The sequence below is a fragment of the Molothrus ater genome, chromosome 5 (genome assembly GCF_012460135.2).
Source record: "Molothrus ater isolate BHLD 08-10-18 breed brown headed cowbird chromosome 5, BPBGC_Mater_1.1, whole genome shotgun sequence".
NCBI classification, from domain to species: domain Eukaryota; kingdom Metazoa; phylum Chordata; class Aves; order Passeriformes; family Icteridae; genus Molothrus; species Molothrus ater.
In genome coordinates, this window is record NC_050482.2 from 58,477,713 (window position 1) to 58,491,472 (window position 13,760).

Here is a 13,760-nt window from a genome sequence, read left to right on the forward strand (position 1 = left end):
GCCTTCTCTTCTCCAGACTAACCAAGCCCAGCTCCCTCCGTCTCCCCTCATAAGAGAGAAGCCATAAGCACCACTTAGAGGCCCCAAATGCATTCTCTTGGTGCCTTGAAAATCCAGAAGCATTCTGAAGGAAATTTTGCTTGCACAGGGAGCCACCAGTGGGATGAGAAAACAATGACATGGTGACAGATCAGGCCATGCCAGTGCATAGTGTCCATCTATGCACTCTTACTGCACAGTGAACAAGGCAGCTGGAGGAAAATGCCACTTCCATGCCCTCCTAATGGAGGAAGAGACTCCTGAAACCTTTGTGAGTGCAGAGCAATGAAAGAGAAAACTTTATTCAGGAGGACACACAAGCTTCTGTCCTGCTCAGCAGCTGTATGCTCTGATGGGACCAAGGGCAAAGAGGGAAACATTCCAGTTCCAGTCATGCTCATGTGAATCATTAATCACTGCAAGGACTGAGGAGAGGCCGTGGGTTTATATCCACGCAGCTTGGTTCAGGACCTGGGCTCAAAATAAAGGCAGAGAAACAGAGAGAGTGCCAAAGTGACCAAACATTACTGAAAGGAATATGCAGAAGAACGGAATATCACCTCCTTTTGAGGAACATTCAGATGGAAAGGAGAACAGTGATGAGTATCACTGTGATCCTACACATCCAGTAACTGTTCATGGCTGCTTCCCTCTTCATTTGCTGACACTAAGTGCTGCAGGACTGAGATCAAAACCAGCTCTGTACAGGCAGGGAACACCTGGAAACTTCTGGTAAAATGTTTTTGCTGGGGAATTAAATGGAGCAGTTGCTGAAGAAGATCTAAGGCTGGGGGAGAAAAGTTCAAAATATGCCAGATTTTGTATGACACTTTAAAGTAAAGCAGAGAAAGCTGTGCTGAGATGAATCAGGAAATAGAAAGAGATTCACTGCTGTGCTCCAGACCAGAGCTATTAGCCAGGCAGCCAGGTCAGCTTCAGCAACAGTAAAGAGTCAAACCCAGCCTAAAAACACACATGGGGAGCAAGGGAAGGGGGAGCCACATGTCAGAGGAGGTCCTATTGCTGAAAGAAGGCAAATGGGGAAATGAAACACCAGGCTTAGCCTGGGCTGGCAGAGAGCAGCAGCTCTGAGGGAAAAAAAGAAAGAAGAAACAGAGTGGCTGATGAGAGCTCTGCAACAAACAGAACAAGGAAAGGAAATGACAACTGAATCTGGAAAGGAAGTCTGATGAGAAGGGGCTTTTCTTCAAGGAGTGGCAGTGAAAGGGAAATGCTGTAGTAAGAACAACATTTCCACAATGGAAATTGAGGTAGCAGTTCACAGGTAATGTAGGAATGTGGTATTGAGTGCTTGGGTAAGACCTCTGCTTTTAAAATGAGAAAGTGTTGTGGGTCCTCCTCAAAACTACAGTGGTCTGTGGACAATGGCATGAGAAGAAAAGGAAATCTCCAGCCAGCACTACAGTGCCCTCACTTTTGGCAAGCCCTGTACTCAAAAATTATGTCTTTCAAGGGAAGAAACTTTTATTTGTTGTCTCTTTAAACTCTACACAAAGGACCCCATTTCATGCATTGGAGACATACAACATGAGAGGCAGATCACATGGGGGACACACACGAGGGAACTGCATGACTGGGCTGAAGGCTGGAGAGGGGGCACTGCTCTGGATCTCAGTAAAAGGACTTCTAGAGCACGGAGCTAACCATCAAAGAATTCATGGAGTGGAAAGAAGCCATGGACTTTGGAGACTCTTTCAGGAACCACAGTCTTGCAACGGTTTGGTTATATGGAAAACTTTAAGGGCAAAGGATTAATGGACCAGAATTTGAGATGTTAAATCATAATGAAATTCTAGGGCTCTCAAGAAAATGATGTGCTGGATAAAAAAGCACATAAACCAAAACACTGTTGGAGGAAGTGAAAGCAACAAAAGAGTGGGAAGATTGTCTGGTTTGGAAGGCAACACGAAGCTGTATTGGAGTTTGATAGCTGAGGGCGTGAAGATCCAGGGAAATGTCCATGGGAAAGACCATCTTTTTCATATCACACAAGGCAGAACAGTGAATGCATCCTAAGTAAGGGGAGAAGGCAAAGAAATCACCAAGAGTGATCCTGCAGAATTTGAGCAATATTTCTATTGAGTCCTGTGGTCTTTGGTCTGAAAAGGATCATGCAGCAGTGGGAAAAGAAAGGAAGGTCTGAGCATCATGGCAACCAAAAAGTCCATTACCCTAACACAGACCATATACAAATCTCTAAAACAGATCAACTGAGGAAGGAAGAATTGGCCAACATTGTAAAAGCAGTCACTACACCTTATATACAAAAAACAAGCATTCAAACCCAAAAGTTGCACCGGGTCTTCCCTTTGCCTCTGCAAACACACAGGCAGAACAGTTCCTATCGCAAAGGACTAGGTACATCAAACTGGTGAATTCAAACACTGAGCCATCCACTACTTGATAATGACTCTGGAAAACACTGCATGCTGTTTACCTAGTTCAGGTCCAGCTTCTAAAAAGTAGTCTTACCATTAACCCTTTGGACGAAAATTCAGAGTACACTAATTCTGTAAAAGTAACTGAGGGAAGAAAAACCCAAACAACAAAGTAACACACAAACAAAAACCAGTGTTTTGCAGACAGGTCAAAATTAAAAAGCCTCTCTTCCACAGAGGCAATTATTCTCACAGAAATATTCAGAAACTGTCCTCAGCTGCGTGGCAAAAAGGGAGTGCAATGGTTCCCTACAAAACATGGTAGTTTCACTGCTTTCTTGGGGTAAAGCTAGGAAAGAATCCAATTTTTTTTTAAAATGTAATTACCTTTTAAATTGTCATTCCCTTTGCTTCAGGGATGTGGCAGTACCACATAAATGCTAAAATACACAGTTTTGCCTTTTATCTGGACAGAGTCCAGTTAATGAAAAGTTTATGAACACATTCGTGCAATGCATTAGCTAAAGACATTTTGGGCTAATGTGCCATAACAGCTTCTGTATTTGGATCTGTCCTTACAAAGGATCTGTGGCCCTCTAAATGAAGCAATGAACGGGCAAGATAAAACCCAGGATGCTCTAATCCAGCCTTACAAGACTTCACTGCAAAAGCACCACACATGTCAGCTGCACTATGGGTCACTACTACAAGAATTCTGCCAATGCACAGTTTTGGGGCCTGATTCACAACACCCTTTGCAAACAATCCCATGGGATTTAGCTCCTCTTCCCACATCATGTAAGGATGGAGGGGATGAAGGACCACCAGGAACAAATCTGCCCTTCCAACCACATTATGAGGAGCAGCAGCAGCAGCAGCCAGAGCAGCTGAGCCTACCTGTGGCACAAAGGGCGATGAAGGTTTGTGCATGCTTCCGGATCAAAAGCAACTTGTCTTGAGGGAGAGGCACCTTCCTTAGGATGTGTTCAATGAAATCGTGTGGGGTGACAGCTGCAAGGTTCCACTTCAACTTCCCCAGCACCACCAGCTCCCATTCCTGCAGAGGGTGGACAGGGAGAGCACAAGAGAAGAAAAGCCATAAGCAAGCCTGCGAAAAACTTCTGCTTATTTCTTATTATAACTTTATCACTGCTAAATTTGTTTTGCTCAAACCCTTTTTTCCATATGCCTCTACTGCTTTGAAGTTGTTGACTTTATATTCTTTTTTTTTTTTTGAACACCAGAAATGTCAGGCTCTACTGAAAATAATGAGACCTGGCAGCTTCTGCCAAGGTTTTTTTTTTTTGGTTTTTTTGGTTTTTTTTTTTTTTTTTATCCAGTGCTGAATGCCCACCCAGAAAGTTTAGACTGCAATTAGATATTGCCAAGGTCACTGTGGTCCTTTCCTAGTAACTTCTTTTAAATGGCTATAGTCCTTACTTTATAGCCATTTAAAGCCCTAGGGACAGCCATGCACAAAAATAACCTAGATATACATTCCTTTTCTCAAAACTGGGGAAGTTGGCTTGATGGCATTGCCTCCCAAAACTGTACTCCAAAGGTCCTGCAGATAAATCTGATGGTGCTTAAACTACTCGAAGAGAGGCTCTGCAGAAAGGAAACACACACAACACAGCCAAGAAGTAGCCTGTGTAAATTATCTGCCAGTAAATCATGTAGGAGCCATTCCCAGATTCCTTGCACGCCCAAAACTCCCACTGCAATCAAAGGAAAGCTTGGGCGTGTACGTAACTACCGGCCATTCCCTGAAATGGGATTCCATGTGCAAACAGCACCCAGATCCAGCCATGGGGTGCATGACCTGCATGTTTAAATGTTTCAACATTTAAACTGAGTTCTGAACACCTCACAGTGCCCCACAGAGTGAGCAAAGCTCAGGCTTCCAGCTCACATTTGTCTCATCCGTCAACTATTAGCTATTAACTAAATTCCATGCACTGATTCCCGAGTCCTGATGATGCCTGATGGAGCCCAGCGTGGTGGGGAGCCCCAGCTGAGCTGACAGAGCTGGCAAGTCAGGAAAAAAAAAAGTCCTTTAATTTTGCAGCCGCGGAGACGTCAACCAGCGTTGCTGAGAAACCATAAACATGGACCCCACAATGCCATTTCTGCAGTCCTTTCCCTGAATAGATGCCCACTTTAACAGCAAGTTACTTTCCTACGGACATTCCTGCTCGATTATGACAGAGCCCTCCATGCTCTGAGAAATTTCACATATATGCAAAAGGCCGCAGAAACCAGACGGGATTTTTGAATTTCTCAAGAAAACCTGTAAAATGTTGGAACATAATGATGATTGTGTGAAATCAAGGCCTGCTCTTCCCAGCATTACTGATGTGACAGGTTTTGAGAGAGAACAGTCAACCCAGAGGACCAAATACAAGGAAGCACTTTAAGCACATGCTTAAATCCACGTGGCACAAGAAGGTAGGGAAATTGCTTTGATATTCGCATGTGGGGACCACAGTACTTCCCCTGCCCATCTGTGCCACCAAGGGGACAGACACCTCCTGGCCCTGAGAGCCAGGCAGGGTTTGAGGGCAAGCCTCTTTAACTCTGTGGAAGCACGAGCTATCAACCCCAGCCCCTCCCTAGGGGGAATTCCCAGTGATTCATAGGAAAAATTCTTCAACAACTCAGATGGCTACGGTCATTTCTCTGACCTAGCATCCATGTCACCAAGGGGCCCTGGTGCCCATCCAGTGCTCCACATCATGATGTATACGTCACTTATTTCCTTCAGTAATTATCAATTTGCTTCTGCTTCCACTGCGTCTGAACTGAGAGAAGCAGCAGATGTGAGGTGATTTAACTGAGCCTCATCACACAGGATGGGTCAGGCTGGAAAGGACCACAGTGGGGCACCTGGTCCCACCTCCCTGCTCCAGCAGGGCCATCCCAGAGCACAGGACACAGGATTGTGTCCAGACAATTCTGGAATATCCCCAGTGAGGGAGACTCCACACCTCTCGGGACAATCTGTTCAGGGCTCGGTCACTGCCCAGGGAAGAAGTTCTTCCTCGTGTTCAGGTGGAACTCCCTGGGCATCAGGGGGTGCCGCTGCCTCTTGGGCACGGCCGAGCATCCTGGGCCCCCCTCGAGCATCCCGGGGCCCCCGGCCCCAGCCCCGCACGGCCGCGTGTCTGCCGCCAGGTGGCGCCGCCGCGCCGCCCTCCCGCGCACGTGCGCCCGGCGAGGTCCCCCGTGGGGACACGGCAGGGACACGGCCGGGACACGGCCGGGACACGGCGGGGACACGGAGGGGACGGACCCAGCCCCGGCACCGCCAGCCCCAGAACCGCCGGTAGCGGCCGCAGCGCCGCACGGCACTGCCAGGCGGCTTCGGAGGACAGGGATGTCCCCGCAGGTGTCCCCCGCCCTCAGCGTTGGCCCCCGAGAGTTTCTGGCCATTCAGACAGGCGGGAAAAGCGTGGGTTTTTCTAAAAGGCAGGGGCTGGGTGGAGAAGTGCTGAGTGCTGTGCCAGAGGGAGAAAGGTGCTGTGCCGGAGAGGAGGGAGGAATGGGGCTGCTTACCAGCAGCTCTTGGGGTTTGATGGAATTGTCCGTGTATATGCACAGCTTCTCGGCTGTGAGGGGGATTGTCTCTTTCAGCTTGGAGGCCAGGAACATGCACACCGCCCCCAGCAGCTGCAGATGGCACTTCCGAGTGGGCACCACAGCTAAGAATCTGTCCAAGTAATTCATGGCCAGAGGGAAAACTTCTTCTTCGCACTTCTGCTCTTCGCAGACCTGCAAGTGAGGAGCGTGGGGAGGGAACGATGGGGCAGTCCGGGGGGAAACGGGGGTGGGAAGCGAGAAAGAGACAAGAAGGAAAAAATAAATAAATGAGTGAACCCACCAAACAGACCCCACTACTTCCCCTGCTTTTGCTCCTATTTTTGTTTCCCGGGGAGCTAAATTTTGGGGGAGGGGGAGATCTGTGGAGAGGCTGGGAAGGCTGTCAATCGGCTTTCACATTCCTTTAGTTCATTCAGTAAGAAATGAATTCAAGACACTGTGTGGGAGAGCCGAAAAGCCCCATCCAGCAGCAAGAGAGCAGCCTCAGACTTTTTTTTTTTTTTTCCTTTGCGACCCAATTTTTCTTTTTTATTTCGTCATATTTTCAAAAAATCGATAAAAAATATCAAAACTTCCCCGGCGGTCCCGGTTTTGGGGCTGGTGGCATCCCGGGACGATCCCCTATCGTTTCCGACAATTGTAAAAATTCCCCCGCCGGGTGTTCCCCAGCCCTGCGCCCCCAATCCCGCGTTGTGGGGGAAGGACGGGAGACATAGCGAGGGCGAGGTGGGGTGGAGAGAGCCCGAGCCGCCTGGATCCTTTTAGCAGGCAGCGAGGAGCAAAATTCTTTTAAAAATTTACAAAAAATCGGAGCCGCGGAGAAAAAGCACAAATCGCACATGAAAACCAAGCGGGGAGTCTGGGCTTTCCAGTCCACGGAGTTTAACTCCGGAAAGGTCCCCCCCAAAGGAGATCCGAAGGGGCAAAGGATGGCTGGTGGGGCCAGCGCAAGGCAGGCGAGTCTGCGGGGCTGCGGGCCCGCTGCCGCTGCGCCTGAAGCCTCGGGGCGAACGGGGGGTTCAGCGCCGGTCCCACGGCCCCGACACACCGGGGGTCCCGTTCCGCGGGGCCGGGGGGCACCCCCGAGCCCCCCGGGAAGCAGCGGGGGCAGCCGCGCTCGGCGCCTGCGAGCAGAGTCCGCATGCAGCGCAACATGGCGAGAAGAAGGCACGTCCTCCCCACTGCATACGTGGGCACGGAACCCTCGCCGGGCAGAACGCGTGGCACACGGGGCACCCCCCGACCCTCGCCCTGCCCCGCGTGCTGCTCCTTTTTCCCGGGAATGCCTCAATCACAAGCGCTCCCGGAGGCGGATTTTCTTTGCTTTTAATTGCAAATGACTTTTCCAACTCTCCCCCCCCCCACCACCACCACGCCGCGCTTCCTCCCCTCCTGCACCCCGCTGCCGGAGCCCCCCGGAAGGGGCGACTTCCCCCGCGGGCTGTCGGTGTCCCCCGCGCCCCTTTCCGCACCGGCTGGGCTCCGGAGGGGGACAAGGAGGAGAGGGGATCGACAAGAAGAAGGCACCCGGTGATCAGAAGAGCGAGGGGGCTGCAGGGGGAGAGGGGCCGGGGTGCTGCCCGCGGCCGCTCTGCCTCCCCCCCTCCGAGGGGCCGGGGTGTACGAACCTCCAGCATCCAAGTGGCCACCATCCTCCTCATGAAGGGCTGGATGTCCTTCTGGACGCACTTGAAGTAGGAGCATTGGGGCAGATACCTTTCCTCTATGGTTAGTAAGTTGTGCAAAACGCGGTCATCGTAGAGCAAGTTCGGGTCAGGCAGAGCTCTCCTCATGGGATCCACCTCGCAGCACAGCAGCTCCATGTTTCCAAAGAGATCTCCCTCTTTCTCTGATGGGAAAGGTTTTTTCCTTTTTTTTTTTCTTTTTTTTTTTTTTTTTTTTTGGAGGGGGGGAAGGGGGTGGGGATAGGAGAGGGGTAAAGGAGGAGGGGTAGGTGGGTGGGAGGAAGACGGCAGGGCTTTCCAGCTCGCTCCTGCCTCCCTTGAAACTTGTCTCTCCCTCTCTTGATTTCTAGCCTAAAGTTGAAGCGAAGTGACGCAACTCGCCAGGGCAGGCAGTTCTCTCTCTTGTTATTATGGAGAACAGCAGCTGGTCAGACGTAACATCAAACGCTTTTTTTTTTTTTCCCTCTCTATAAGCTAACAAGGAACCAGGAGGCCCTCGTATAGGGACACACAGACACAAATGACAGCTTCTCTTTTGCTTCCTTCCAGCAACCAAATTAAACCCGTTCCACAATTGCCTTCTGAGGGAGCCCGTCCCGATCAATTTCCCTCTCCTTATTGCAAGGAACTGTGGGCGCCCCTCGGTACCCACCCAGACGATGGGGGCGAAGTATGAAATGCCCTGGCATAGCAGGGTGCCAGATCCATGTCTCGCTCTCCCTGCTCCGGCACCTCCTTAAGCCTCCAGCCGGAGGGGGACAGAGCTCCCCGCTAACAGCAAACCCCCAAAAAGCCCTTGAGGGGTGGGGGTTCCGCGGCGTCTTCGGGGTGAAATCTGACAACCACCACGCTACTTCCTCCGGCACACATTCGTGGTTCGAGCAGGCGAACCGTCTTAGCGTTGCATGGCCACACTGATATAACTTTCTAGGAAACACAGCGGAGGGAGGGAGGAGGGAGGGAGGGAGGAGGGAGAAAGGTTGGCTGGGGAGGAGGGGGGAGGTGAGAGGAGTTATGTCCCACACAGGGTGACTTCCACCCGGCTCGCACTTCGCCGGTAGTCGCTCCCCGCCTGCAAAATGTGACAACTCTGCGAAGTCTCTGCCGCTGCGGCAGAGCGGAGGCTCCCGAAGGGGAAGGCGCTACTGGGGCGGGCGCGGAGCGGCCGCAGCGCCGCGGGGAGCGGGGTCCCGGCAGCGGCCGCCCCTCAGCCCCCCGGCGGCGGCCGGCGCGGAGGGTGGGCCGGGGGCGGCGGGCACGGAAATACCGCCTTAAAAGTGCGAGCGGGGACTTTGGGGCGCCGCTTCCCCTCCCGCTATTTGCATAGCCAATAGCTCTGGGGCTCTCGCCGCTGCGCGCTGATTGTTACCGGGCAGATTATATTTTAAGGGCGCATGATGCCCGAGCATCGAGAGCAATCCGGGAGGGATGGGGCGAGAGGGAGCCCTCTCACCTGAGCGCACCGCCGGAGCCGGCAGCCGCACGGGCTCTGCCGGCACCGGGGGCAAGGCGGGCGAGCGGCCGTCGTTGCCCGCGAGTGGGCACCGGCGCCCCCTCCCACGCCAGCGCTCGCCCTTCTGCATCAGAGCGGATGGGAGGGGTGGGAACAGCTGTGCCGACTCTCGCCGGAGTCCAGCGGCAAGGCTGCCCCGGCAAAAGCTGGTGGGACACGGCCCCGCAGCGAACCCGCCCGTCGGAGCAAAGGGTTACTTGGGCTGCAGAAGCCCGCGGGAGTGTCGCCCGCCCCCATCCCCCTGTAGCGGGGGCAGCCGAGAGCAGCATCTCCCCACAGACTCATCCCCGCGCACCCCTCGTCCCGTCCGCGGAGCGCGCAGCCTCCGGGCGCAGAGATTGTCTCTCCCTTCCGAGACGTGGGGAGCTGCCGGGCATCGTGTGTGGCCCCGGCGGCCGAGCCGCGGGGTACCGGGACCCGAGCAGAGCCGTGCCAGGCAAGGCTCGCGTTTGAGCGGCGGCGAGGAGGGGGCACCCCCCGGCGCACGGCGAGGGCGGCGAGCGGGACCCGCTGCGGCGCGCTCCGCAATGAAAAGCTCTTTAACTTCCACCATTCATTTCCCCTTCCTGGCTGCTCCTGCGAACAGGGAGCGTGTTGTGTCAGTGCACGTTTTCCTTCTCCAAACTTAAATTCATAAGCGCTCCCGTCTGGCTTTGTAGCCCGACAATGCAGCGATTGTGATTTATGTGGGTTTCGGGGGGGAGGACAACGGGTGTCCCGATTGTCCGGCAGCGACTTTCCGAAGTGGGGTGATGTCTGGGGCACGGCGGAGAAGGGATGCGGGGCCCCCCGCGCCCCGCGATGGGGCGGCAGCCGGGAGAGCAGCCGAGGGCACCGCGGGCGGGCCAAGGTGCTGGGCGTGTGGTGGGGATGTCCCGTTAGGGGGAAAAAAAAACCTCCCTAAATCAATAATAAATGGAAGCGTGCCAGCTCTGCACGCGGAGGTGCCACTGATCTGCAACAACGTCGTGAAAAAAAAAAAAAAAAAAGAAAAAAAAAAAAAAAAAAATAAAAAACCCCACCAAAACAACCAAAACACTTTCTCCCGGTGCGACGGCTTTTATGCGCTCGGTGCCCGTTTCCAGCGGGAAACACCGTCCCTGGGAAGCTCGGCCGGCAGGGAGGGACGGTGCCAGGGGACCAGGGACATAGAGCCAGGGACCCGCGGCCGCGGAAGCCAGCGTGCCCGAGCTGCCCCTTCGCCTTGTCCCCGTGCCCACGGGCGCTGCCGCATGCGTTTGGAGGCAGCAGATGTTTTAACAGCCTCCTTGTAGAGATTACCGAGTGCCATATGTTAAATACCACCCTTCCTCCGGAAAAAAAAAAAAAAAAAACAAAACCAAAAACCAAAAACCAAAAAAAAACCCCACCAAAACAAAAAAAAAAACCCAACCCCAAAACAAAAACAAAACCACCAAAAAACAACACCTCCCCCCCCAAAAAAAGGGCAAAAAAAATAATAACAAAAAATAATGCAACAGTACAACAGCAAAACCCACCCTTTTCGCACTCACTCCCCTTCTTTTGCTGATCTGCCTCACCCATTTAAAAGCATAAATGATTAAATCAAACGTCGCGGGATGTGCGCCCTGCCCCGGGCGGGCGCTCCCGCGGAGCCGCGGGGGAGCCGCGCTCCCGGGACAGCCGCTCCTCCTTCCCATCCCTGCAGCCCCGAGGGAAGGGGGCTGTGCTGCTCCCAACCCCACCGCAGCCGCCGGGTGGCAACACCGCCGGCATCATTTACGTCTTGGGACACTTGTGCGGGGCACCGAGTCCGGTGTCACGGCTCCTCATCACCAACCCGACGCGCGATTATCGTGTAATCGATAATATGTAATGATATTTTATTGGCCTCTGTAGGAGAGCGCTGCAGAGCTCTTGGGGCTTTTAAATAAATCCTAAATTCGTCATCACTCCTATTTATTTAATTTATTTTCCTCAGAGAACCATCAGGAAGATGCTTCAGGGGACAGGATGGGCTCAGGTTTGCAGAGCAGTAGACAACGGCTTGAGTGCGCCCGGCGGCCGCGGGGTTTTTGTTTGTTTAAATGGAATAAGTATTCCTTTGCAGTGCTTGAAACCTGAAGGCTGGAGTGTGAAACATGAGAATCTGAAAGTGAAACCGACTGGAAGCCAAAAAAGAAACAGATGAACGTGTTTCCCCTGTCCAAGCTGAGGAAAGCCCCAAAAGCAAACAAACATCATGAATAATAAAATGCGCAATAGATTTGAAATAAAGTTATTCCAACTTCAGTCACTGGAAGGAGTCTAGTTTGGTGGTTTGGGTTTGTTTGGGCTTTTTTGTTAATTTATCTGGGTTTTAGCCATTCAAATGTAAATCACATCATTTCAGGCTGTGCATTCAACAGGAAAAACATGATAAAAATTATCTTTTATTTCCTCTGGTTTTTGATGAAAGACTGGGAAAAGGATCTTCCGGGTATCATCCATGTATTTTCAAGGAGTTTTTTAATTATACAGGGTAGTTTTCAACTCTAAATAAATGTGTGGAGGCAACTTTATGATTAACAGCTGTATTAGACAACATAAGTATTGAGCAGGTGAAACATACCCTGTAATAAAACTATTTTCACCTTTACAGGGTGATTTTATGCAGGCTCAACAGTTAACAGCATTAACTAATTATTTCCGTGTGATTGGTTTATATATTTTTAATTAATTGCTCCTTTCTGTTTTGTGCAAAGTTTCTTCTTTAACCTTTCTCATTCCCCAGTTTAAACTTTTCAGAGCAGTAATTAGAAACTGTGTTTGTGCAAAGAGTGCACAACTCCAGTCAGATTTCTTTATTAGGTGAGATGGGAAAGGAGTCCAAAAAAAACCTACCAGGATGGCCATATACCTGGGATTGATGTTTTATGCTGGAAGACTCGATAAATTCATCACATTTAGCCCAAAGAATTCCCAGGCTGACATAACTGCCTTATCCTTTGCAGCCGCCGCACTCCTCTCCAGGGGGGGCAGGGTGATAAGGCTGCGCTCGTTTACTCGGACAAGGAACAGGGAACAGGTGCCTCCCACGTGCCAGGAAGTCAATGGAAAGTGACATTTTTTACCCTGGCATGCAGAACTGTACAGAGACGCTGTGATTCTTTTCTTGGGTTTGGGTTTTTTGTTTTTCTGCTTTTGGTGTAGATATTTGAAAGAGCAAGCAAGGTGCTGGTAAATTACAGGTATGAACCACTGATATCTATTTCATCATTAATAATATGATAGAATCTAAAGGTGACAATCCCCCTCCCCCTTTTTTTTTTCTCTTCTCACTGCCTATGAATCAACTTCCTTTTCTGCTTAAAATGGCTTTGCTGTTAACCTCTTGCATTCCCTACCTGCTGGCATGTTTGTATCAATCCTTAGTTTAAGAATGACTTCAACATTAAATGTGCAAGATTTTTTTTTCTTTTTAGACTGTTGAGATTTATCAATAAAAGGCTTTCTGTCCCCAAACCTGCAGGTGATCTCCAATTTTTAGAGCATCTTGCTGTGACATAGCTTCCTTCCTTCCTTCCTTCCTTCCTTCCTTCCTTCCTTCCTTCCTTCCTTCCTTCCTTCCTTCCTTCCTTCCTTCCTTCCTTCCTTCCTTCCTTCCTTCCTTCCTTCCTTCCTTCCTTCCTTCCTTCCTTCCTTCCTTCCTTCCTTCCTTCCTTCCTTCCTTCCTTCCTTCCTTCCTTCCTTCCTTCCTTCCTTCCTTCCTTCCTTCCTTCCTTCCTTCCTTCCTTCCTTCCTTCCTTCCTTCCTTCCTTCCTTCCTTCCTTCCTTCCTTCCTTCCTTCCTTCCTTCCTTCCTTCCTTCCTTCCTTCCTTCCTTCCTTCCTTCCTTCCTTCCTTCCTTCCTTCCTTCCTTCCTTCCTTCCTTCCTTCCTTCCTTCCTTCCTTCCTTCCTTCCTTCCTTCCTTCCTTCCTTCCTTCCTTCCTTCCTTCCTTCCTTCCTTCCTTCCTTCCTTCCTTCCTTCCTTCCTTCCTTCCTTCCTTCCTTCCTTCCTTCCTTCCTTCCTTCCTTCCTTCCTTCCTTCCTTCCTTCCTTCCTTCCTTCCTTCCTTCCTTCCTTCCTTCCTTCCTTCCTTCCTTCCTTCCTTCCTTCCTTCCTTCCTTCCTTCCTTCCTTCCTTCCTTCCTTCCTTCCTTCCTTCCTTCCTTCCTTCCTTCCTTCCTTCCTTCCTTCCTTCCTTCCTTCCTTCCTTCCTTCCTTCCTTCCTTCCTTCCTTCCTTCCTTCCTTCCTTCCTTCCTTCCTTCCTTCCTTCCTTCCTTCCTTCCTTCCTTCCTTCCTTCCTTCCTTCCTTCCTTCCCAATGCTCAGTCTGTTCTCTGTGGTCTCTCAGGTGGTTCTGCTCTTACTGAAACAAATGTGGAGCTTCAATTCCATTTTATTTGCTTTCTGTCTACACTGAGGAAAAGATTTTATATTTCATACACATGTGTAGCATGCCCAGGTCTATAAAAACAAGGAATAGGAAAGCAAGGTGTTAAGAGAAAATTGCTCCTTTTATGGGGATTTGGAAAGGGCATAT

The 13,760-nt window shown here is 51.0% G+C and overlaps 1 protein-coding gene across 1 annotated transcript in view; it reads right to left on the reverse strand.

The window, feature by feature from the left end:
• Positions 1-7,920, reverse strand: part of CCND2 (cyclin D2) — a 29,689-nt gene extending 21,769 nt beyond the window's left edge. The window contains exons 1-3 of the mRNA XM_036405045.2: positions 7,667-7,920; positions 5,994-6,209; positions 3,336-3,495 (exon numbers count right to left, since the gene is read on the reverse strand). Of these exons, the coding sequence (XP_036260938.1) occupies positions 3,336-3,495; positions 5,994-6,209; positions 7,667-7,861 (571 nt within the window). The 5' untranslated portion in view covers positions 7,862-7,920. The remainder of the gene's footprint in view (positions 1-3,335; positions 3,496-5,993; positions 6,210-7,666) is intronic.
• Between the last annotated feature and the right edge of the window lie 5,840 nt (positions 7,921-13,760).